The following is a 22,250-nucleotide window of genomic DNA, read 5'->3' as shown; positions in this document are numbered from 1 at the left end:
ACTCACCACAGCCCACCTCCTCCGACTGTACATAGTGCGGCATCAACACTGAGATCTTGGCGGTCTGCCCGGGGCTTGGCGCGCCACAGCAGACAGCAGTCCTTGCTGCCATCACCCCTGACCAAAGCCGGGCTAGAGGAAGATGGAGCAAAGGGGCCCTAATGAGTGCAGCCTTCTCACCTGCACCAGAAAATGGCCAACAGTAGGGTTATTCCATGGCTTTGCCAAAAGGGAGAAAACGGCAGCCTACCTTTAAGGGGGGAGGGGGAGCTGAAGATGTAGTTCCCTTGGTACAATGCTTGCAGGCCATGCATGGAGCCTGGGTTTCGTACAGCACTGCTCTTTTAAAAGGGTGGTGGGCATAGTGCCCACACCTATAATCCCAGCTCTGGAAGGGTAGGGGCAAGAGGATCAGGAGTTCAAGGCCATCATCCTCAGCCACTCAGTGCATTCAAGGACAGCCTAGGGTACGTGAGGCCCGATCTCAATAAACAATCCAACAGACAAACCGAAGTCAGGAGGGTGGCGCCTATATTGTCAGCTACTCCAGAGACTGAGGCGGGAACAGCACTTGAGCCCAGGAGTTTGGAGCCAATCTGTGTGACAATATGGGACCCTCATCTCAAAACCTAACAGTAGAGAAAGCTGAGAGAGCTCGGTGCACTTGCAGAGGATTTGATTCGTGGGTCTTGAGCACCAGGCTAGGCTCCAGGCTGGACCTGTCTGGACTCTGGTTAAGATCTCAGATGTTGGCAAGGTCAAGCTCCCTACAGTAATGGGACTCTCTACCAGGACAGAAGAGGTCGAGCACACAGTAGGTCCCACTCGGGGACATGGGCATAGGTGGTTAGCGTATCCAGACAGGAGCTTCTCCGATCCTTCATTAAGCCCTTGTCACGTAAGCTGGAAACGTGTGGTGTTGCACTGGAGGAGAAGCTGGAGGGGGCGGCTATGCTCCTGATGACATCAGAGGTGGGTCAACTCCTTAGAAGGACATAGCACTTGGGGATAGCCCTGGCCCCGGCCTTATTGTCCATTACTCTTCCTCCACTCCCTACAAACGGTCCGAAGAACTGGCTGCCTGTGCTGTCTTTGCATCCTGACTCTTTTGCCCAAGTCTCAGGGAGCCTCTCTCTCCCCGGCCCACACAGGCACTTCCAGCACATCCCCTCCACTGCCCAGCCACAGCTCCCGTCTCTTCTTGGGCCTCCTTTGCTGTTTGGCCCACCCATCTAAAGCACTCTGGAAGCTTAGCCTTTGATGCGTTACACTTTATGCTGTGTATACTCTCAGAATCCTCGTCTGAAACAGACACGAAATCCATTTCAGGATCCTCACGGCAAGCATGCCTTGACACGTCATTCCTCTAAAACCCACCTGAGGGCTGGAGCCCAGGAAGAATTCTCCATACTGATCTACCTCAAAGGGAGTGCCCCATCCCGCCCCTGGTCTGTTCACCGTCCACCTCCCTGCCCTTTGGCAGTCATCTGACTTACCCAATCCTTCTCCTGAGGTATTCACTGGGTGTCCCCATGACCATAGCTATCTTCCAGCCTCGTACAGTAATCTTTCCACATGACCACTTACAGCCCTGACATGCTTGCTGTTGGAGGGCCCAAATCCAATTTCCTTCCGTGTCCCAAGAACCAGATCTGCCCAGTGCTGGTCCCAGGTGCTCATCAGAACCAGTCCTCTTAAGGATTTTAGGTCAAGGTCAGCAGCCTAGCACCAGGATTTTTGAAGCAGGAATAAACTATGAGGACAAGGGACCCCTAGTTCCCTTCTCCACTATATCCGGCCAAACAGGCCACCTCAAGAAGTTAGGAAGGAGATGGCTAGATGCAACTAGATAAATCTGACCCTTTAGCAAGTGGGGCCACAGAGACAAGAGACCAGCAAGGTGGGATGGCCCTGGCTTAAGCAAGAGAAGGGCACAGGCAGCAGCCCAGACACTGCAAATTGGAGCTCATTCCTTGGGCTGTGCTCCCCATCCAACACCTCACAGAGCCTGGGTCCGCCTACCAGCTGAGGAACTGGTGGAACCATCTCCATATGTAAAGGGTCACTGCCCTATATACCATAGGCCTCCACTCTCTAAGGCCCATTGGTAGGCTGCAGTGTCTTGGGAGTACAGAACTCAAAGCCAAAGTTTCCAGGTTGCTCATCAGGCACTGCAGAGGACGTGGTCAGACGTGAATACAAAGCCCAGGATGGGAGGGTGGAGCACCATCATACTCTACCAGGTCAGGGGTATAGCCACGGGTGGTCCCTGTACCCATGGAGAGAATGGTCTCCAAGGACAGCTGCTTGCAAAACAGGTGACTCAAAGCCCAGACTCGGTGGTAAAGCAGTTCTCTGGGTAGAGAAGGGAGCAGTTGGTGCATCCAGAGGTGGGCACAGGAATGGAGCTACCCTACTGTGCACAGCTGGATCTACACCCCTCAACTACCAGTGATAGACTGACTGCACAGTAAAACCCTTGCTCTGGATCTCAGTGGCGTGGATCCTTGCTTCAGGGGCGATGGTGCAAGGACCAGGCCATGCAGTGAGCGCAGGCCTGGCAGTGCTGAGCGCAGCACAGTGCTGCAGACGCCAGGTCGGGAGTCTATGTAACCATCCCCCCTCATGGGTAAGGCTCCTCAAACAGCCTCATAAAGCCCTCCCCCTTCCCCCAGATGCCACCGAGAGACACTCCATGGCCTGGTGAATTTGGCCATGGATTCACCATGCAGGGTAGAGGTCAGGGAGAGACCACCTGCCGACAGACTTCAAGGCCTCTGCACTGGGCCAGGGCACTGCGGGACTGGTCAGTGTCTGGGACAGGGCCAGGCTGGGGTGACATAAGGCCAGATTCCTCTTCTGGCTCAGACAGCTTCAACTTGGGAACAAAGCTGGCACCTGTTCTCACTGGATACTGACAGTCATGAGCCCCAGTCCCCACCCCCCACCACCACAGGCAGAGCAAGCTTGCACAGGAAGGAGATGGAGGTGTAGGGACACTTCTGACCCTGAGTTGGGAAAGGGCAGGGGCATGAGGCCTGGGAGGCTGTGGAGAGGTGGAATGGGAGGCAGAGGTCAAAATACCTCAGTAGAAGCAGATTCTGTGGGGACAGTCACAGTGAGGTGACTAACCCAGGGCCACAATGGACCACCTGGAGAAATTATCTGCTTGCTCCGGGAGTACCTGGCTGCCCCATGGCCACCAGCACTCACCAGTCCTTGCTACTCTAGTCAGCTGTTGGGCAAGGTACTCATGAGACAGGAAGAATAGCCAGGCTTTCGGTACAAAACTGTAAACACAAGTCTTTAAAATGACAGAGGCCTCCTTGGCCCCAAACTCGGAGCCAGAGGCCCCTACCACAGGTCCAGATCTCCTGGAACACTGACCCCCGCTTCCCACCCTGGCAGGCCAGCATCAGGTAGGGGTTGAGCCATCTCCACTCAAGACCAGGCCTCACCAGCTGCCCTGTGCTTCGAGGTGAGCTACTGGGGGTGGAGGCTAAGGGTCCGTGGTCCGAGAGATTCCTGAGATGAAGAAGCAGACGTGGCCCCAGGCACTGCACAGGTATTCACAACACCTGTCCCTACAGGGAGCCTGCCCCATCCCATCCCATGCAAACCGCGCGCAGCTAGTCCAGCGTCTGTGCGGCCCGCGGAGGGGGGTGCTGTCACGTGTCCAGCGCATCACGCGTGGGTGAGGGCCCGTGTGGACGCACTGGCGGGCCATGCAGTGGTGGAGGAGGCGGCACCGAGTTGCGCTGGGAAGGCGGTGGCTGCAGCTCAAGTGCAAGCGCAGGTGGAGGAAAATCGCGAACCTGGCGTCGGTACTCGAGGAACGTGCAGGCCTTGGTGGCCAGTGCCACCACGTTCTTGCCTACGAAGATGGCTGAGACTCGGCTATCGCGGAAGAGCGCCATGTTGGCGGCACGAGCCAGCACAGCCACCACATTGACAGTGGCGAGACTGAGCACCGGGTACAACATCATCTTCTGCGGTGCGATGTGCTCCCCTTGCATACTGACCTCACTGAGCGCTACGCAGGGCAGCACCAACAGCAGCATATAGCAATAGAAAAAGGTGAGACCTTCGGCCCACAGTGGCAACCCAGTGCGTGGCGGTTCCCAGAGGTTGGCCTGCATGTCCAGCAGATCCAGCAGATCTAAAGCCACCCAGAAGAGGCGGCCCCGCAGGTCCTCCCGCTTTCGGAAGGTGCGCACATATTCCATGCGGTCTAGTGCCACAAGCAACAGGAACAGGCCTGGCACGCACACAGACAGCAGCAGTGTCAATGCCTTTCGAGCCACTGGGTCGGCTGCCCCGCGACGCGCTGCCTTGTAGTTCTGAAAGATGAAATAGAGCTTGATCTCCAGCACGAAGATATAGAGGAACCAGAGGATCATAGCGTAGCCACGCTTGGCCGTGCGAACCTCGGCACCCACCCATACGGCCACATAGCGCAGCACCAGCAGGAAGCACACATCGCCTACCAACACAATTATGCACACGCCAATCTTGCGCGGGCCCTGGTTTTGCTCCACCAGGTATGCGTCCATGACGGCCATACTGCCCATGATCACCAGCGTGGTCAGGCACACGTGGCGCCGGTCTGGAGGAGGCAGCACCATGGTCAGCGGCCCGGGCTCGGCCCTGGCGCGCGCAGTCCCAACGCAAAGCGGGACAAGGTCCTGCAGTGTCCCAAAGAGCAGCGGGCCTCGATGCTCAGCCCTCCGGCATGGCGCAGCGCAGCAGGGCGCGGGACTTGTCCACTTGCCCGGAGAGCGCTGCCGCTCCCGGCCGGCGAGCTTGGAACCTGGGAAAAACCAAAAACAAATCTGATTGTGGTGTCGGGTAGCACCGAGGCCGGGACTGGTAGGCACGGCAGCCTTCCCAAGCCTGGCTGTTTCCTGCGCATGGTGCTGTCCCCACGCCGGGTGCGGGAGGCCTCCTTGGACGCACGCACGCGCCGCTGCTTGCATTGGAGACCTGGAGACCCTGAACTGGGCCTCCAGAGGGCGCTGCGGCCCCACCTGAGGGACCGATCTCATTCCCGCCACCGCCTGGAAGGAAATGGAACGGAAGTGGTTTCTCCCCGCCGCCACTAGCATTCTAAATGCCCTGGTGACTTGTCGCGGCTGGACCCACACCTCCGTCTCGCCTAGCTCTGGCAGCCTGAACCACAATGCGCGGACTGGCGGCTTTAGGCCGCTTCTTTGGAGGTTCAGGACATCTTCTCCTGGTGTTGCACTGTACTAGTCGCACCAGGAGAACTGAAGAGCCAGGTCCCACCCTGGGGATAGGCACTGAGCAGGTTTTCCCGATCCTAGATGGATAGTCATTCAAACCCTGAGATATCCATCCTACGGGTCCCTCGTGCCTATGACTGACTGCCTTGCACCACCAGCATCCCCGTTTCTTGGATCCACAAGTCAATCTCTCCCCTTCCTGAGGCTAAGGCAAAACAGATGCTTCTCTTCCCTGACCCACCATTGCTAACTATCGCCCTGGAGAAGTGTTTTCCTCCCGACCACACCTCCTGCTATGCACTCTCTCTGGCCCAGCATGCTTGTACTTTCTGTTCCTCTGATCATGGGCTTCAGCTGCTGAAGCTCCCTCCACCTTCAGGGACAACCTCGGGAAAGCCATCGGCAAGATTTAGTCTCTCCCTATGTTCCTGGCCCTGGCTGTCATGTCTGGTACTCAGATGTGATGGCCAGACTGTGAATCCTGATATCTGAGCCTGTTCACACCACCCAGCCCAAAGCCACTTCCAATCAAGGCCTCTCCTCTCCCCTCCAAAGCACCTGGCATGAGGGCTCTGTTTACTGTCCTGTCTAGACAAAGACATAAAATTTATTGTCACTCATGACGGTGATGCATTCAACCTGCTCCTGGTGACACCTCTGCCCCCTTCATTCACCCCTGGGGTTCTCACAGAGCTTCAATAAGGTATTTAGGAGTTATCTGCCCACAGCAGGGCTCCAAGGATGCACACACTCCTGCCTGTCAGGTACACCCATTTTCATTCCCACTGGTAGGTACTCCTCTCCCAGGACGCGCAGCTGGACCCATCCCTGCCCACCTGGAACTCCATTGGCTACAGCCAAATACTGAGAATTTCCTTCCTCCTAGCAATTGTCCAGGCCGAGTAGCCTGCTGTTAGCCAACACTTTCCATCATCTATCTGCACACCATCGCTCCCTTGCTCAGTCTCTGTCAAATGCCAAATGTCACGAGCCAACTGGTAGTGGGACAGACCCCAACCGCTAGGAAAGGAGTGCCCGGCCTTCTGGAAGCCAGAACCCAAGCCTTACGTCCCCTCCCCCACACACTGCCCTAGCCATGTTCCCAGAGACCCAGCCCAGGTCCACCTGCCCTAGGTCTCCCACGCCAGGCCCAAATGCCCATCCCTACCAACCCTGCCCACTATTCAAACCTCACGCCGAGATTCAGGGCCTCCAAGCCTTAAAATGCCTGCCTCTCCCTCACGTTTTGCAAGATACCCTCTTGGCATTTCCAAAGGAGAGGCTGAAGCGAAGGGGGGGTCTCTCCTCAACCCCTGTTGAGGAGGGTCTAATGGCTCCCAGCAGGTTGCGTTTCAGTTTGTCTTTACCCACTAAAGGTTTCCCCAGTGGGGCCTGGGCCTGGACCCGCCGCCATGCAGCTGCCCCTGCCCATCCCACGGCCTGCAGCCTGGGGGCGGGAACAGTACAGGCCCGCTGGCAGTCGCTGCGGCTGCCGCTGACGCTACCACCGCCACCTACCGCCCAGCTCCGCCGACCCGCTCGGCTCAGCCACCCGTCTCCTGCTGTCCCGCCGCTCGCATCCCGCGCTTACCCCGCCGGCCAGATGCAGCGCGCCGGCCGGCCCCGCCGAGCCTCCGCGCCGGGCCCAGGCGCTCCGTGCTGCGCTCCGCCCCTCCGCCGCGGGCACCGCCTCCGGCCGAGGCCCCGCCCCGCGCCCCCGGGACGCCGGGACCCCAGCCAAGAGAGGACCCAGGTCTTAAGGCTGTGGCGTAGTACGGGTTGCCATGGCGACAGCTCTGCGCGCTCAGGACAGGTGGCACTAGGTGCCAGACAACCTGGCATCCACCCCAGACCCCGTGGTCGGTCCACTTAGCTTCACACGCAGAAAAAAAAATCATCAAAGAGTTCTCATCAGTCCTCCTCACACCATGAAATGGCTCTGTATGTAGCTCGCCAAGCTCAGACCCTGACAGCCACTAAAGTGATTCTCCTTTCCTGCTTCAGGCAGACCTCTGGACCTGGACCCGCGGAGGTGGCCGGACGTAGGGGCGGGGCTAAGTGTCCCGCTAGCCGCAGTTATACCTCCTGGCCAGACCTCAGCAGTGGCCTGCAGGGACACACATGCTAGGGCCTAGATCCTAGCACTAGATCCTGTGGGAAAAAAATGCAGCTGTGAGACTCTCAGTCAGTACAAGAAGGGCCAGATGAGAGCGCACCAAAGAGGGCTAACAAGGCTCCAAGTTGAGACTTCTCTCCAGGTCCTGTCTTCACTAAGCGACCCATTCCCAACCTGCCACCCCAATAGCAGGGCAGCCCTGCCGGGAGGACAACAGGGAACCTCACGGATTGCTACAGTTCTTCCCCATAGCTGCAGTTTCCCTCTGCCAAGCACTGAGGACAAGGGAGCTGAAGGGAATGGAAGGGATGTAGCTGGGGTCTCCTCAGCTCCTGTCAGCAGCCTGAACAAGACACTGGGTACACTTGGCGGCCAGCTCTGAGTCGGTGATGGATTCTGTCCTCGTGAGCCTGGGAAGCTGGACTATCAGGCCATACTGGACTATCCTCCCGATGCAGGGGAGGGGGGTCCAAGATGCCCACCACCAGAAGAGAAGAGAATGGAATAGCCTGCAATAAACAGCATGAGCTGCAACCAACCCACTCTCCCCAGAAGTGCGACAATTACCCAGGAAGAGGCCCCACGTCTAGCAGTGAAAGATCAGGGGCCTGGGAGGAGAACACCACTGGCAGAGTCAACCAAGAGTGAGGAGGGGGCTGGGAAGAGAAGGACGGGCAGCACACAGTCCTGTCCTGTTTCTTCCTTCATTCTCCTACTTTCTTCATGGTTAACCCAACCCTCACCTAAAACCTACCAGCTTGCCTCCATACCCCCATGCCAGCATCCTTGAACCTACGGGCAAACATGGGGAAAGGGACCCTGCAGCTCTGTTCATGATCAGGACCACAAAAGGAGACCACGCCCTGGAACCATATGGGTGGGTGGTCCAGAGCCGTTATAAAGGTGCTTAAGAGAGAAAGGCTAGAGGGTCGGGTGAGAGGGTAAGGAGGCTGCACCAGCAGAAAGAAGGGGTCAGGGGCATGGACTTCTGTACAATCTGATTCAGTCAGCGCATGGATTCTACAGGGCCTCAAAAAGAAGCAGCCTTGATTCTAGCCTACTAGGGCTTAGGCCTACGGCACCACACAAACTGTCACTTCAAGCAGTTTGTTACAGCCACGGTGAGAAACCTGAAGCAACTACACCCGGAAAGCTTTGAGGTGTCATCCACACAGAAGGGGCAGCGGGGAACAGCACTGTGGCCACGCCTGTAGTTGCAGCTCTCGGGACTGTAGTGGGAGGTAACTCGAGCTCAGGACGAAGACTGTCTAAAAGATTAATAAGAGAGAGACCTGCCGTCCCGGTGTAGAGGAGGTTGACATGGTCACACTGACCCAGGGTAGCGCACACAAAGTAGGTCCAGACTGTTCTCCATCAGATCTCCGGGTGGGACTCAGCTGGCCAGCCTCAGAGCACAACCTGGAAATGTGCAGGGTATAGTCACAAACCGTGCTCGTTCAGAGAACCAAGAGAAGGAAAATCAACAGGGCCCATGGCAGAGCAACACTAACACTGAAACTTTCACATACACACAAGCAGACAGTCAAGCGATACAGAAACAAACAAATATAGGTCCGACAGGGGATGCAGGCCTGGCTCAGAATATGAAAAAAAAAATGGTGTGATCTACTTACTATGCTAATGGGGGGCAGGGGGACTACAGGGCTTAATGCACGCCTTTAACCCCAGTACTTGAGAGGCAGAGGAAGGGGGATCTCTGTGAGTCTGCGGTCAGCCTGGTCTACATATCAAGTTCCAAGCCAGCCAAGATTACATAGTGAGACCTTGTCTCAGAAACAAAACAAAACAACAACAACAAAAAAAAAAAACCAACAACAAAATAAAACACATGCTCATATCAAATGAAAAAAAGAAAAAAGAGAAAGAAAAAGAATGGACAAAGGCAGGTGTGGTAGTGCACACCTTAATCCCAGTACTTGGAAAGAGGGGGCATCAGGATCTGGAGTTCAAGGCCATCCTCGGGGATGAGTTTGGGGCCAGTCTGGGCTGCATCAAACTGCCTCAGAACGGGCTGGAGAGATGGCTCAGCGGTTAAGAGCACTGACTGCTCTTCCAGAGTTCCTGAGTTCAAATCCCAGCAACCACATGGTGGCTCACAACCATCTGTAAAGAGATCTGATGCCCTCTTCTGGTGTGTCTGAAGACAGCTACAGTATACTTCTATATAATAAATGAATTAAAAAAAAAAAACTGCCTCAGAACAATAGTTTGAATGCCTTGCGCCATGCTCAAGCAAACTGTCAAGAACAAGGTAAAAACACCCACTCCATCCCTCCCTCTTCGAACCCACTCTCGGTCCTGACCAAAGGAGGAAAATACTAGAAAGAAAGAAAAGGACATACACTCTAAACTCAGTTTAGACTCAAAACCTGTGGGTCACGACCCCTTTGGGGGTCACATATGAGGTGTCCTGCATACCAGATAGTTACACTACAAATTAGTAACAGTAGCAAAATTGCAGTTATGAAGTAGCAACGAAATAATGTCATGGCTAACGTAAAGAGCTGTATTAAAGGGTCACAGCGTTAGGAAGGCTGAGAACCACTGGCTTAGAAAGAAAACATGTGTAACTCTCCCTGCTGATGATAGACAGCTTGAAAGTCTACAGAAATCCCAGTTTCCTCCCAGTCTGGAGTGTTTATAAGCAAGCTTAGAAAGGCAGAAGGACACTAGGCTGAAGCAAAAATCCAGTCCTGTAGAGTCACAGGCAGTGGCTTAGTAACTGCATGGGCTGGCCCTAGGCCCCCTACACATAGGTAGCAGACGTCCAACATGGTCTCCATGTGGATCCTCTAACAAGGGGAGCAGGGCTGACTCTGACTCTGTTGCCTCCCTTTGGATCCCTGTCCTAGGGCTGGTTGGTACACATGGTGGGGGAGGGGGGCTTCCCTTCTCAAAGTAGAAGGGGAAAGGAGAGTGGGGGGAGGGAGGAGTGGGATGTGATGGTGGGACTGGGAGGAGAGGAGGGAGGGGGGGGCAATCAGGATATAAAATGAATAAATAAATAAGTTAAGGGAAAAACAACAAAAAGCAGAGAGAGAGAGAGGAGGAGAGAGAGAGAATTCATGTTGCTCTCGAAGCAGGATATCTCTCTGACTTCAAGGTCAGCTTGGTCTACACAGCAAGCTCTAGGCCGGCCATGGTTATACATTGTGAGAACATCTCTCAAAACAAAACAAACAAACAAACACACAAACAAAATCATGCTGCCTTTTTGTTGTAACTCAGAGTCTGGGTCCCATCACCCACAGGGGGTAGCTCACTGTAACTCCAGCTCTAGGGGATTTGATACCCTCTTCTGATCTCCACAGGTAACACACACACACACACACACACACACACACACACACACACACATAACACACACAGGCTGACAGGCAGGCACTCATAAATCAAAATAAAAAATAATCTTAAAAGTGTCATTAGCGGTGAATGATTAAAAGTCAACGTTCTTAAAGTGATAACATTTACAATAACTGCCGATAAGTTAGTTATTATCAATATCCAATATTAATCTACAAGAACATATACGTCAAAAGTTTAAATAGACCGATGGGAGAAATCAACAGTGTCTCAACACTTGGGGCATTCCAAGCCCACGAGGGACAAAGTTCACCCCAGCTCTGCTCGCAATGCCCTGTACACTGAACCCAGCTACAGCCCACAGCCCTGGCGCTTGATAGACACGACCAGGCTGACTAATTTTGTGTGTAAGTGTAAAGCTACAACCCAAACAATGCTTACAGAGAAAGAAGATAAGAGTCTAGATAGTGGAGCAAGGGGCGGGGTTAAAGGCTGAACCCTCATGGCCTCAAGCATGCTAGGGTGGCATTTTGCCTTGAAGCCACACCTCCCAGCCCACATTAACAGATTTTTTTTTTTTTTTTTTTGAGACGGGATCTCCCTATGTATCCCTAGATAGACCAGGCTGGCCATGAACTCACAGAGATTGCTTGCCTCTGCCTCCGAAGTGCTGGGATTAAAGACATGAACCACCAAGCCCAGCACTTGGTGGACTTTAAAAATTCATGTAAACCTGAGTGGCCAGGACAGTGCCTACGGGCAGAAGGAGAAGTGCAGAGGTCGGTGGGACAAGGAAGAGAGATAAGCTCTTACAAATGTGGCCAGTGGACTTGCGAAAAGCCTTACAGACCACACGGTCCACCATGCCGTTCGGTGGGTCTTGGCATATTCGTAGGTTAAAAAAAAAAAACCAAACTACTTTTGTTCCTTACCCAAAAATTAACCTAAATTGTTACACAGGCCCCAAATTAAATGCAACATTAAGGAATTCTCAAAAGCAAAAAACAAAAGAAAATCCTTAGCCCATCGTGAACGCACACACCTTTAACCCCAGCACTCGGGAGGCAAGGGCAGGTGGATCTCCGTGAGTTCCACTCCAGCCTGGTCTACATAGTGATTTCCATGACGACTAGAGCTACATAGTGAAACCCTTTCTCAGAAAGGGGGAGAGGGAAATCCTTATAACCTGGGGCAAAAATAAATAGATTCTTAGATACGACACTAAAGTGCCATCCGTGAAAGGTAAATTGGGATTTGGGTATAACTCAGGCAGAGAGATAGCCCAGCATAGGCAAGGCCCTGGGTTCATCCTCCAATACACACAGAGAAAGAAAGATTACATGAACTGATAAGCAAACTTCAGAAAACTGTGCAGCCTTCTGCTTGAACTGGAAATGTGCATGGCTCAGTGACAGTTTCTTTAGCATAATGTAGTCTCCTGTCAACCACCAGAACTAAAACGGGGGTGGGGGACATTGTCCTCCAACAGTCACTATTAAGAGAATTAAAAAGTCAAGTGTAGCTAGGAGGTGGCGGTGGCGCATACTTTAATCCCAGCACTCGGGAGGCAGAGGCAGCTAGATCGAGTTCAAGGCCAGACTGGTCTACAAAGCAAGTCCAGGACAGCCAGGGCTACACAGTGAAACCCTGTCTCAAAACTCAGAGTCAACTCCTGTTCTTTGCTCTCTTGCTCTTACTCTCCTCCCCTTGTCCCTTCTCTCCCCCTTCCCCTATCCTCCTTCCCTCCACATGCTCATGGCCGACCTCTACTCCTCTCCTCTTCCACTCTTCTTCTCTCTCTCGTCCCTCTCCCTTGTCTCCTCCTTCCATTAAAACATCTCCACATGGAAAAAAAAACAAAAAACAAAAAAAAAAACTCAGAGTCAAGAGTGGCGGTGCAGGCCTACGACCTCAGCAGTCAGGAGAGGGAACACAGGAAGCTCCAGTTGGAGGCCAGGCTGAGCTCCATGCAAGACGCTTATAAAAGAGGGGCAGAGACACTGAAATTATTTGTAAACCATGTATCAGACAAAAGAGGTCTATACAGTCCAGGTGATCATTTGGCTTACAATGTCTCTTTTCAGCTTTGTGGTGATAGGAAAGTGATACATGTTCAGTAGGAATCATACTTCAGGCGGTTATAACCTCCTGCTGCCTCCTGCTGGACAGCTTGGAATTGCAGTCGCTGCGGGCTTTGGGGTGGGTATGGAGTCTGCAGTGGGCCGTGTGGGGGCTGCAGCACTCATACATCAGCACATAGCTTTGGACGTTTGGCGCATCTATCACACTTCCAGATTCGATCTCATTGAAAATAGACGGCCATCTGTATAGTATACGGGAGGGTTTGAAGGGAGGAAAGGAGGGGGAATGATGTAATTATAATCTCAAAATTGTATTTATACATATATACAATATACATATGTATATACATATATACAACTCAAGAAGTAAGGCACAGGGACACCACCTTCAACCCAGGACTTGGGAGGCAGAGCCAAGTGAATTTGTATGAGCTCAACACCAACCTGGCTGACAGCTAGTCACAGGAGGCAGAGGCAGCTAGATCCGAGTTCAAGGCCAGCCTGGTCTTCAAAGCAAGTCCAGGACAGCCAAGGCTACTTAGTGGAGCCCCTTCTAAAAAATAAACAAGCAAATAAAATGACAAACAACCCATCCAGGCACTACGGATGTGGAGAGCACTTGCCCAGTGTGCTGGAGTCCCTGGGTTCAATCCCTGTACCCTCTTCCCCCACCACAAAAGTCAAGAGACTTTTCACCAAACAGACATTTCACCAAAAAGGATCCTGAGAAGTGCCATACACTTCTAGGGAAATACACATCCGAACTGTGGAAAATGTAGAAGAAATGTACTGTCTTTTCTTTTCTTTTAAGATTTATCTACTTCATGCATGTGAGTACACTGCAGCTGTCTTCAGACACACCAGAAGAGGGCATCAGATCTCATTACAGATGGTTGTGAGCCACCATGTGGTTGCTGGGAATTGAACTCAGGGCCTCTGGGAGAGCAGTCAGTGCTCTTAACCTCTGAGCCATCTCTCCAGCCGAACCATGCACTGTCTTTTCTATCAAAGGGTTAAGTAAGACAAAACTTGGTTTTTAAAATAGTAAGAACAGCTGGCTGCAGTGGCACACACGTTTATCCCAGCACTCAGAAGGCAGAGGCGGGAGGATCTCTGTGAGTTCAAGGCCAGCCTGGTCTACATAGCGAGTTCCAGGCCAGCTAGAGCTACATAATAGGAGTCCCTGTTTCAAAAGGGGGAAGGGGAGCTGCTTAGCAGAAATTCAAATTCCTCCAGTGTCAGAAATGTGTGAAATCAAACTCTGTGCTCAAGGTTGTGGGTGGTGCTCAAAGGTGCATTCTTCTTATCAGCTGAGTCACTTTAAATTTGCCCAGTGCTGTAAATGCAAGGCAGCAGGAACCCCACCCAGTGTGTGGCCTGCTTGGCCTGCAGACTTCTCACTTCTCACCTTGCTGAAATACTTAGGATTGGCTAATCATTTTCTGAGGACCCAGACCTATATCTAACATAAAGGATGATTCACTTCTTGGCCTCAGCTGTCTATCTGACACCTCCTAGGGTAAACTGAGTCTCAGTTGAACTACTCAAATTAGATTCGCCTGTGAGCATGTCTGAGAGACTGCCTGATTTGGTGATTGATGCGGGGTGGGGGAAGAAGCCCACTGTGGGCGGCACTCTCCCTATGCAGGTGGGCCTAGGCTGCCGAGCAAGCATGCTCCAGTGAGCTGATGCTATGGCTTGGATCTAGAACACTGCCCGCATGGGCCCATGTTAAGGGCTTGTTTCCCAGAGCGGTGTGACTGGAAAAAGTAGCTGGTTTTCTCATCACTAGGGGTGTGCTTCTGAAGGGGACAGAGGGACTCCAGCCCCTCTTCTTGTTCTTTTTCACATCCCTGCCATTAAGGTGGACAGATACGCCCTGATGTGTGTCTTCCCACTGCTAAAGAGATGAGGTATGGACCAAAACCTAAAACGTTGTAAGCCAAAATAAGCCTTCCTCACCTTAAGCTGGTGATCTCAGTTAGTCATCTCGATAGCAGGGTGTCCCAGACCAACTGACAATTTTTGATAGGTAGCTGGGACTACAAGCAGACTTAAAGAGGCAGACCGGTTCTCTTTCTATGATTTGCATTTAAAAGTAAGCATACAGAAAAAGTTGACATCAAGGGAACAGACAAGATGGTCTCCAGTAGATGGGAACTAAACAAAAGCTCAAGGCCCCAAAACTTCTGAGAATGGTGGCCAGGAAGATGTGCCTTGTCCTCCTGCACCCAGAAACAGAGACAAGTAGAATTTCAGTGTGGAGTGTCAGCCGGGGCTGTGGTGCACCTGCCTGACAGGGTGTGCCTGTGTCCAGCAGGACTAGCAATTCCACTGAACGCTGTGTTGCAGCAGGGTAGGCAGCACCAGGAGAAAAATGGGAGTCCCTCGTGGTCCGCCATCCTCCCAGAGTATGTGTCTCTCCTGGGGAAGTGGCAGGAAATGCGCCACAGCGGTGTGAAGGCCAGGAAAGACAGAACAAGCTCAGGGACAGAATGAGGGACGCTACAGAGGGTGGCAAATGCCACACAAACCGATGTGCATAACTGGGGCTCAGCAGGGGATTTGGATGCAGTCTACGGATTAGACAGGAACATGGGAACTGTAGTATTTCCCTAACACTGGAGGTCATGCTGTGTTTACAGGTTGGTGAGTGCTTGGACGTCAAGACTCTTAAACCGGTTGGCCAGTCCTCTTAGACAGGCAGAGCTTCATGCCTATGGCATAAATTTTTAATTAGTTTTATTTATCTACACGAGTGTGTGAGGCTGCCCGAGTTCATATGTACCATGGATAGGTGCCTGTGGGAGTCAGAAGGTGTCAGACTTCCTGGAATTATTAGATGGTTATAGGCTGCCTGACGTGGATGCCTGGAACTGAACCCGGGTCCTTCACAGCGCAGTGAATACTCTTAACTGCTGGGCCATCTCTCAGCCCCTGGCTTTATTCTTTTTTTAAGTATGAGCTGAGCAGAATCTGGCTGTTACTGATTATCACAAACTCCTTGGCACCACCTCAGTCTGCCCGGAAACTGGGCCAAGTTTTAAATACCAAACCTGACTCTGCAAACTGTTCTCGAATGGTGCAGAGGTGTGTACACAAAATATGAATAAACAGGTTCACATCACACACGCTTCATTCATGTTGCATACGTGTATATACACGTGCAGTGCCAGGGCAGAGAGAACGCTAAAGGAGAGTATCCAATAGCGCTGAGTGTATATGGGAGGCATTCGAACTTCTTCTGCATTTTTTTAATTTGAAATTATGTTTTATGTTAGTGGGTTCTTTTTTAATGATTTTTAAAAGACTTATTAATAAATATGAAATAAGATTTATTAATAAATAAATATCTATATATGAGTACACTGTAGCTGTCTTCAGTGTACTGAAGTGTACAGCTGTCACACCGGAAGAGGGCATCAGACCCCATTACAGATGGTTGTGAGCCACCATGTGGTTGCTGGGATTTGAACTCAGGACCTCTGGAAGAATAGTCAGTGCTCTTAACCACTGAGCCATCTCTCCAGACCCATGTTAGCAGTTTCTAAAAACCAATAAATGTAATTCTTTACATTAACAAGTTCAAGGGAAAATATGATCATGTCAGTAGATGCAGAAAAGACATCAATAGAACCTCATCAGTATGCATGACTTAGAAAAGAGGAGCTCCCAGGGGAACGGAGGAGAATGGTCTTTAACCAATAGAATGCATCTACAGAACCCCTACACAAACAGCAAGCTCAACAATCGATGGTTGGAAATATTCTTTTTGAACCAGCCTAGGCTATGTGAAACTCTGTCTTGAAGAACAAACAAAACAAACTCAGAAACTAAGGGACACCAGCTCTTCAGAACAGTGGAAACAGATGGGCCATCCATAAATGACACTAAAAAACATCCGTGTTGAAAAGAGGAGTCAAAGGTCAAAGACCCAGGGGCTGGGACTGACTCAATAAGTAAAGTGTACATACTTAACGCTGGACACGGGGTCACACGTCTGTAACCCAGAGCTAGTGGGGACAGAGACAGGCAGGCGATCCTGGGCCTCACAGCCAGCCAGCCTAGCCAAAACAGCTAGCTCCAGTTGTAATGGAAGGCCCTGCCTCAAAGCTACAGCAGAGGGACTGGTGAGATGGCTTGGCAGTGAAGAGCACTGGCTGCTCTTCCAAAGGCCTTGAGTTCAATTCCCAGCACTCACATGGGGCTCAGAAACATCTATAACTGTAATCTCGGGGGATCTGATGCCCTCTTCTGGTGCACAGACAAACATGTGGACAAAAAAATACACACAAAAAATAAGTCTTTAATTTAAAAAAAGTAGGAAGTGATGAAGGTATATCTGGCCTCCATATGTATGCCCGTGTGTGTGTGCACATGCGCGCCATGGTACAGGTCTTTAATCCCAGCACTAGGAAGACAGCGGTAGGCAGATCTGTGAGTTCAAGGCCAGCCTGGTTTACAGTGTGAGTTCCAGAACAACAGATAAATCTGTTTCCAAAAAAAAAAAAAAGATACCAGTCATTTACAGAGGGGGAAAAAAAAAAAAGAGGGCTACAGAGCTTGCTCAGTGAGGTCAGGCCTCACTGCCTGTGGCTCCAGCACAGGGAAGTAAAAACAGAGGAAGCCTGGAGAAGCTGTCTAGCCCAGATAGCTACAAGGGCAAACTCTGGGTTCAGCTGTTCCTCAGCTTGTAAGATGAACGTGAGCGGGAAAGGCACCGACAAATGTGCATTCACCCACCTGTGTGTGCATGCCAACCCGTGCACACACACGTGCGCCTACGTACAAACATGTAAACACACATGTGACACACACACACATATCTACATGCAGAAAATAAAACCAGAAAACCAAGCAAGTGTATGTACCATACTCGACTTCAGCAGCCAAAACCCACAGGAGAGAGAGCCTGAGCACTCTCTGTCCAGCGAATGGTCTGCAGAAGCTGACGCATAGTAAAGGCTGTTAGGGACCCTAGCGGGAGCTTGCAAGCACTGGGCTGCGACTGTCACCCTGACCAGATAACCAAGTGACTGCTCCATAGCAGGCTTTAGAGGACCAGAGATAACGTAGGTGTTGGACTGTGGGCAGTGGACAGAGATGGGTACACATACCTCACTGGACATGGCATGACGTGCTTGGGTTACAACGCTGCTCCCAGTGAGTTTTTTAAGACATCCCGGTGCAGGCAGAGTGGGAAAACACAAAGATTTGTATCAGCTGGAGCTAAGGCATCCCACTGGGGGAGGAGGACTTGAGCTCTCAGAGACTCACAAGCCTCCGCCTCCTGAGTTCTGGGATTAAGAGTGTGTGCCATTACACTTGGTTATTTTAGTTTTGAGGGAGGCTAACACAGTGATAAGCGCCCAGCAGATACCTCCTGAACAATTTGAGAGAGCTCAGGGTTTCTACATTGGGCACACTCCCCTTTGATTATCTCTTGGACAAACTGGGTTGACAGCCACTGCTGTGTTAAGAAAGCAAATTCCAGGCAAAAGCCAAAGCAAATCAGATGGCCAGCAGATATCACCCTATCCCATAGGAGCTTGAAAGTGTAGACCACCCTCCTCCCACTACAATGGCACAGTTAAGAACTAAACCAAGGGGTTCTGGATAGGTTTGCCACACATGTGCATGCACACACACACACACACACACACACACACACCACACACACCACACACACACCACACACACACACACACACACACAACACCCCCAACAACCCACACCCCACACACCACACACCACACCACCACACACACAAACACCACACACACACACACACCCACACCCCCCCACACACACCACACACCCCACACCACACCCACAACACACACACACCACACACCACACACACACACACACACACACACACACACACACCCCCACACACCACACACACACACAACCACACACACACCACACCCACCACACACACACCACACCACACACACACACACACCACACACACACACACACACACCACACACCACACACACCACACACACCACACACACACACCACACATAACCACACACACACCACACACACACACCACACACACCACACACACACACCACACACACACACACACACACACACACACCACACACACACCACACACACACACACACCACACACACACACACCACACACCACACACACACACCACACACACACACACACCACACACCATGCTACACACACACACACACACACACCACACACACCACCATCACCACCATTTATGTGTCTTTCATAACTAAAAAAATTTTTTTTCTTTTGAGACAAGGTCTTGTGCATCCCCAACTGGCTTCAACCTGCTATGTAGCCCAAGGGTTACCTTTCACTTCTGACCCTCTTGCCTGAGCGCTGGGATTACAGGCTCCTGCTGCTACAGCCAGCTTATCAGGTACTGGGAGCAGAACTCAGGATTTCACACATGCTAGGTAAAAACTCTTCCAGCTCAGTCACATTCTCAGCTCCACAATTAACTTCCTAGGATGAGAAGAAAACTCCTGTGCTGTTTGACCCAAACAAATCAACAGGACGGTTAGGCCTTCCCTTTGTTGGCCTCTGTGTGCTTGTGAGCGCATGCACGCATGTATAGGAAAGAGATCGAGAACAGGTTCAGTCCAGTATGGTTTTCCATCCTGTTTTCTTGTTTGGTTCTTTCTTTTGTTTTTTTGTTTGGTTTGGTATTTATCTAGCTTTGGTTTTTGAGTTAGGGTTTCTCTGTGTAATTAATAAATATATATATATATAATTCTAAAATTATATATATTATATATAATTGCAACATGATTATGTATATTTAATTGTAAATTTATGTGTATGTATATAAAGACACTGTAGCTGTCTTCAGACACACCAGAAGAGCACATTGGATCCTCTTACAGATGATTGTGAGCCACCATGTGTTTGGTGGCTGAGAATTGAACTCAGGACCTCTGGAAGAGCAGTCAGTGCTCCTAACCACTGAGCCATCTCTCCAGCCCCTGTCTCCACCTTATTTTTTGAAAGAGGGTCTCTTACTGAGCCTGGAGCTCACCAATGAACTAGACTGTCTGGCCAGCAAGTGCTTTGGGCCCTCATCTCCTCTTGCTAGTACCTGCGCTATAGGCACACGCCTCCAAACACAACGTTTCACATGGGTGGTGAGGATCCAAACTCAGGTGTTTGTGCTTGCACAACAAGCACTTTCTCCGCTGAGCCATCTTGCCAAGGGATGTAAGGAAGTCACTGAGACACAGACAATATCATGAACAGAGAAAGCTCAGAGACCACCAAGCCTGCAACACACAGCAAGGAGCCAGGAGGGCCAGCTAAGAGTCACTTGTGTCCCTCAGGTGTGTGGGGGTGGGAACAACAGTGTCATCCAGTCTCTGGCTCCCCAGCTTAACATCCCTGACAATTGTCCCTACCACATGTGTTGTCTCTATTACCATATCCACATGGTCCCTAGGGAGCAGCAGGGTGGTTCAGGGAAAGCTCTGGTCCACAAAGAGGAAGTTGGGTTGCAGACAGACCGCACTGGAAGAAAAACTGTCCCACACCCTCTGCAATCAATAAGATCTCCCTTGACTGCCAAGCACTGTGGTGCTAGCGGCTTGTGGGTCCTTTGTCTCAGGATGAGTATGAAGGTACCACCATCCCATCTAACAGCCCTGGTCTAACAGTCACTTCCTGCTTGTACAACCTCAGGTGGCCTCCCTGCTTTTGCTCTGACCTCATTTTCCTAGCTGCTGTTTGCAGGAGGCCCAGGCCTCAGATTTGCATCGTGGCTTTACAGCTTCCAGTGTGGTCCCAGCCACACCAGGGTTCTCACCGGAGTTCCTGGCCTATTCTCCAGTCCCAACAACTTCAATTTGTGACTTTAGCTGCACACCAGGCCCCCCCACTCAGATGTCACGGTGAAAACCCGGCTCCCCGGATGACTGCACACACCTTCAGCTTAGCTCTCAGACCAGGACACCGGGCTCTGAGTCTACAGTAACTGGAACCCATGTAGCTCCCCAGGCAGGCCTCGTCACCCTTCTGCTAAACACAGGCCATCCAAAATGAAGACCGCTAGGCCCTGCTGTACTCTGCCCTACTTCCCGCCACCTTCCCTTTATGAAACTGACTCCAACCAAATGCTGCTGTGCTACCCCCACCCCACCAGCCGCCAGCCCCACTGCATGGGTTTGCTTAGTGTCCCTTCTCTCAGATTTAAGCTGTGGGATCTCATCTCTGGTCCAACTCCATCCCTACCTAATCGTGGGTTTTTTTGTCAGATGAGTAAGGGAAGAGACAAATATGGCCAGAGAACGAGAGAGGACCAAGGCAAGAGGAGAGGATGGTCACCCGGCGAACAATGTCGGCTCCAAACCCAGAGCTCTTGCAAGACAAAGCTTCAGTGGCACCTGCTGGGGGATGGGGATAAGGCATGAGACTTCATGGCCATACTTGGAGACAGAGGTAGACAGAGCTGTGGACCTGAGGGAAAGGCAACAGTGAGGGAAGCCAGTCCTGAGGGCACTGAGGCAGGATCAGACGCTGTCAAGCATGGACAGGAGCTATGAGTGTTCACTTTGTGTCGAGCTGCAAACACACAACATTTTGTTTTGTGCATCAGCAGGTGTGGGCTGTAGGCTTTTGAGTGGCAGAAAGACCCTTCCTGAAGGGCTGTCAGCCTCAAGCAGGGGCAGTCCTATCTCTCAGAGCTGGTGGCACTGTTCTCAAAGTGGCTGGTGGGTTTTGGACACTTCACCCTGAGAATGTGCCACTGTAATGGGACACCTAGCCCAGGAGGCCTTGTCCATGTTCCAACCACTCTACACGACAACTCCACCAGTCTTTTTGTGGGTGCTGGGATTTGAACTCAGGACCTTCGGAAGAGCAGTCAGTGCTCCTAACCACTGAGCCATCTCTCCAGCCCGAACTCCACCAGTCTTGAAGGGCAGCGTCCCAGGTGAGACCCTCGAACTATTCTCACTCACTCCGGGTGTGAAGTGGCTGTCTCCTCAGTAGCTCGGCAAGAAGCCAGTGCTGGGGGAAATGGGAGCCGGGCTGATTTGTGCAAACATAATCCTCCACTAACAAGCCATACACCCGCTCCTGGCTGCACAACCACCAGGCTGCTCAGCTTTCTCCAGGCCGCTGGGAGACATTGGGGATAGCCCCAGGTGCGACACTCGGCCCAGCAGAGAGCTTCCTCAGAAGAAGAGTCTTTCTTGTCCACTTGAGATCCTCAGTAGAGCAGGCCAATCTGGTGACAGCAACAGTGGCAGCAGTGAAGCCACCACAGAGGTGGAGGGTGATGGGCAAGGGACCGCAGGCATCGCTAGGTCTTGGAATTACCATGCCCTGAAGGCCAACGTCTCAACACCTAAGGGTCAGGAGCTGCAATGCTACCTTGCACTGCCTGGTACTGCTGCTAGCCACTGCTCCTGACGATTTCATCAACTGCCGAGTGCTGGGCTGCAGGAAGAGGACACC

General features: G+C 51.8%; 1 protein-coding gene across 2 annotated transcripts; it reads right to left on the bottom strand.

Annotated features, from left to right (window-relative positions):
• Nucleotides 1-3,277: 3,277 nt before the first annotated feature.
• Nucleotides 3,278-6,887, bottom strand: Tmem121 (transmembrane protein 121). 2 transcript variants are annotated; one of them, XM_032908569.1, is made up of 2 exons: nt 6,835-6,887; nt 3,278-4,810 (listed from the first exon to the last, which is right to left on the bottom strand). In XM_032908569.1, exon 2 carries the CDS (start codon nt 4,623-4,625, stop codon nt 3,669-3,671), a length of 957 nt encoding a protein of 318 aa, XP_032764460.1. In that variant the 5' UTR covers nt 4,626-4,810; nt 6,835-6,887; the 3' UTR covers nt 3,278-3,668. The 2 variants fall into 2 exon arrangements, with proteins under 2 accessions (XP_032764460.1, XP_032764461.1); XM_032908570.1 differs by lacking the exon at nt 6,835-6,887 and adding an exon at nt 6,762-6,779.
• Nucleotides 6,888-22,250: the final 15,363 nt, after the last annotated feature.

The sequence above is a fragment of the Rattus rattus genome, chromosome 7 (genome assembly GCF_011064425.1).
Source record: "Rattus rattus isolate New Zealand chromosome 7, Rrattus_CSIRO_v1, whole genome shotgun sequence".
NCBI classification, from domain to species: domain Eukaryota; kingdom Metazoa; phylum Chordata; class Mammalia; order Rodentia; family Muridae; genus Rattus; species Rattus rattus.
The sequence above is the reverse complement of the archived record's forward strand: the minus strand, read 5'-3'. Positions and strand labels throughout refer to the sequence as shown.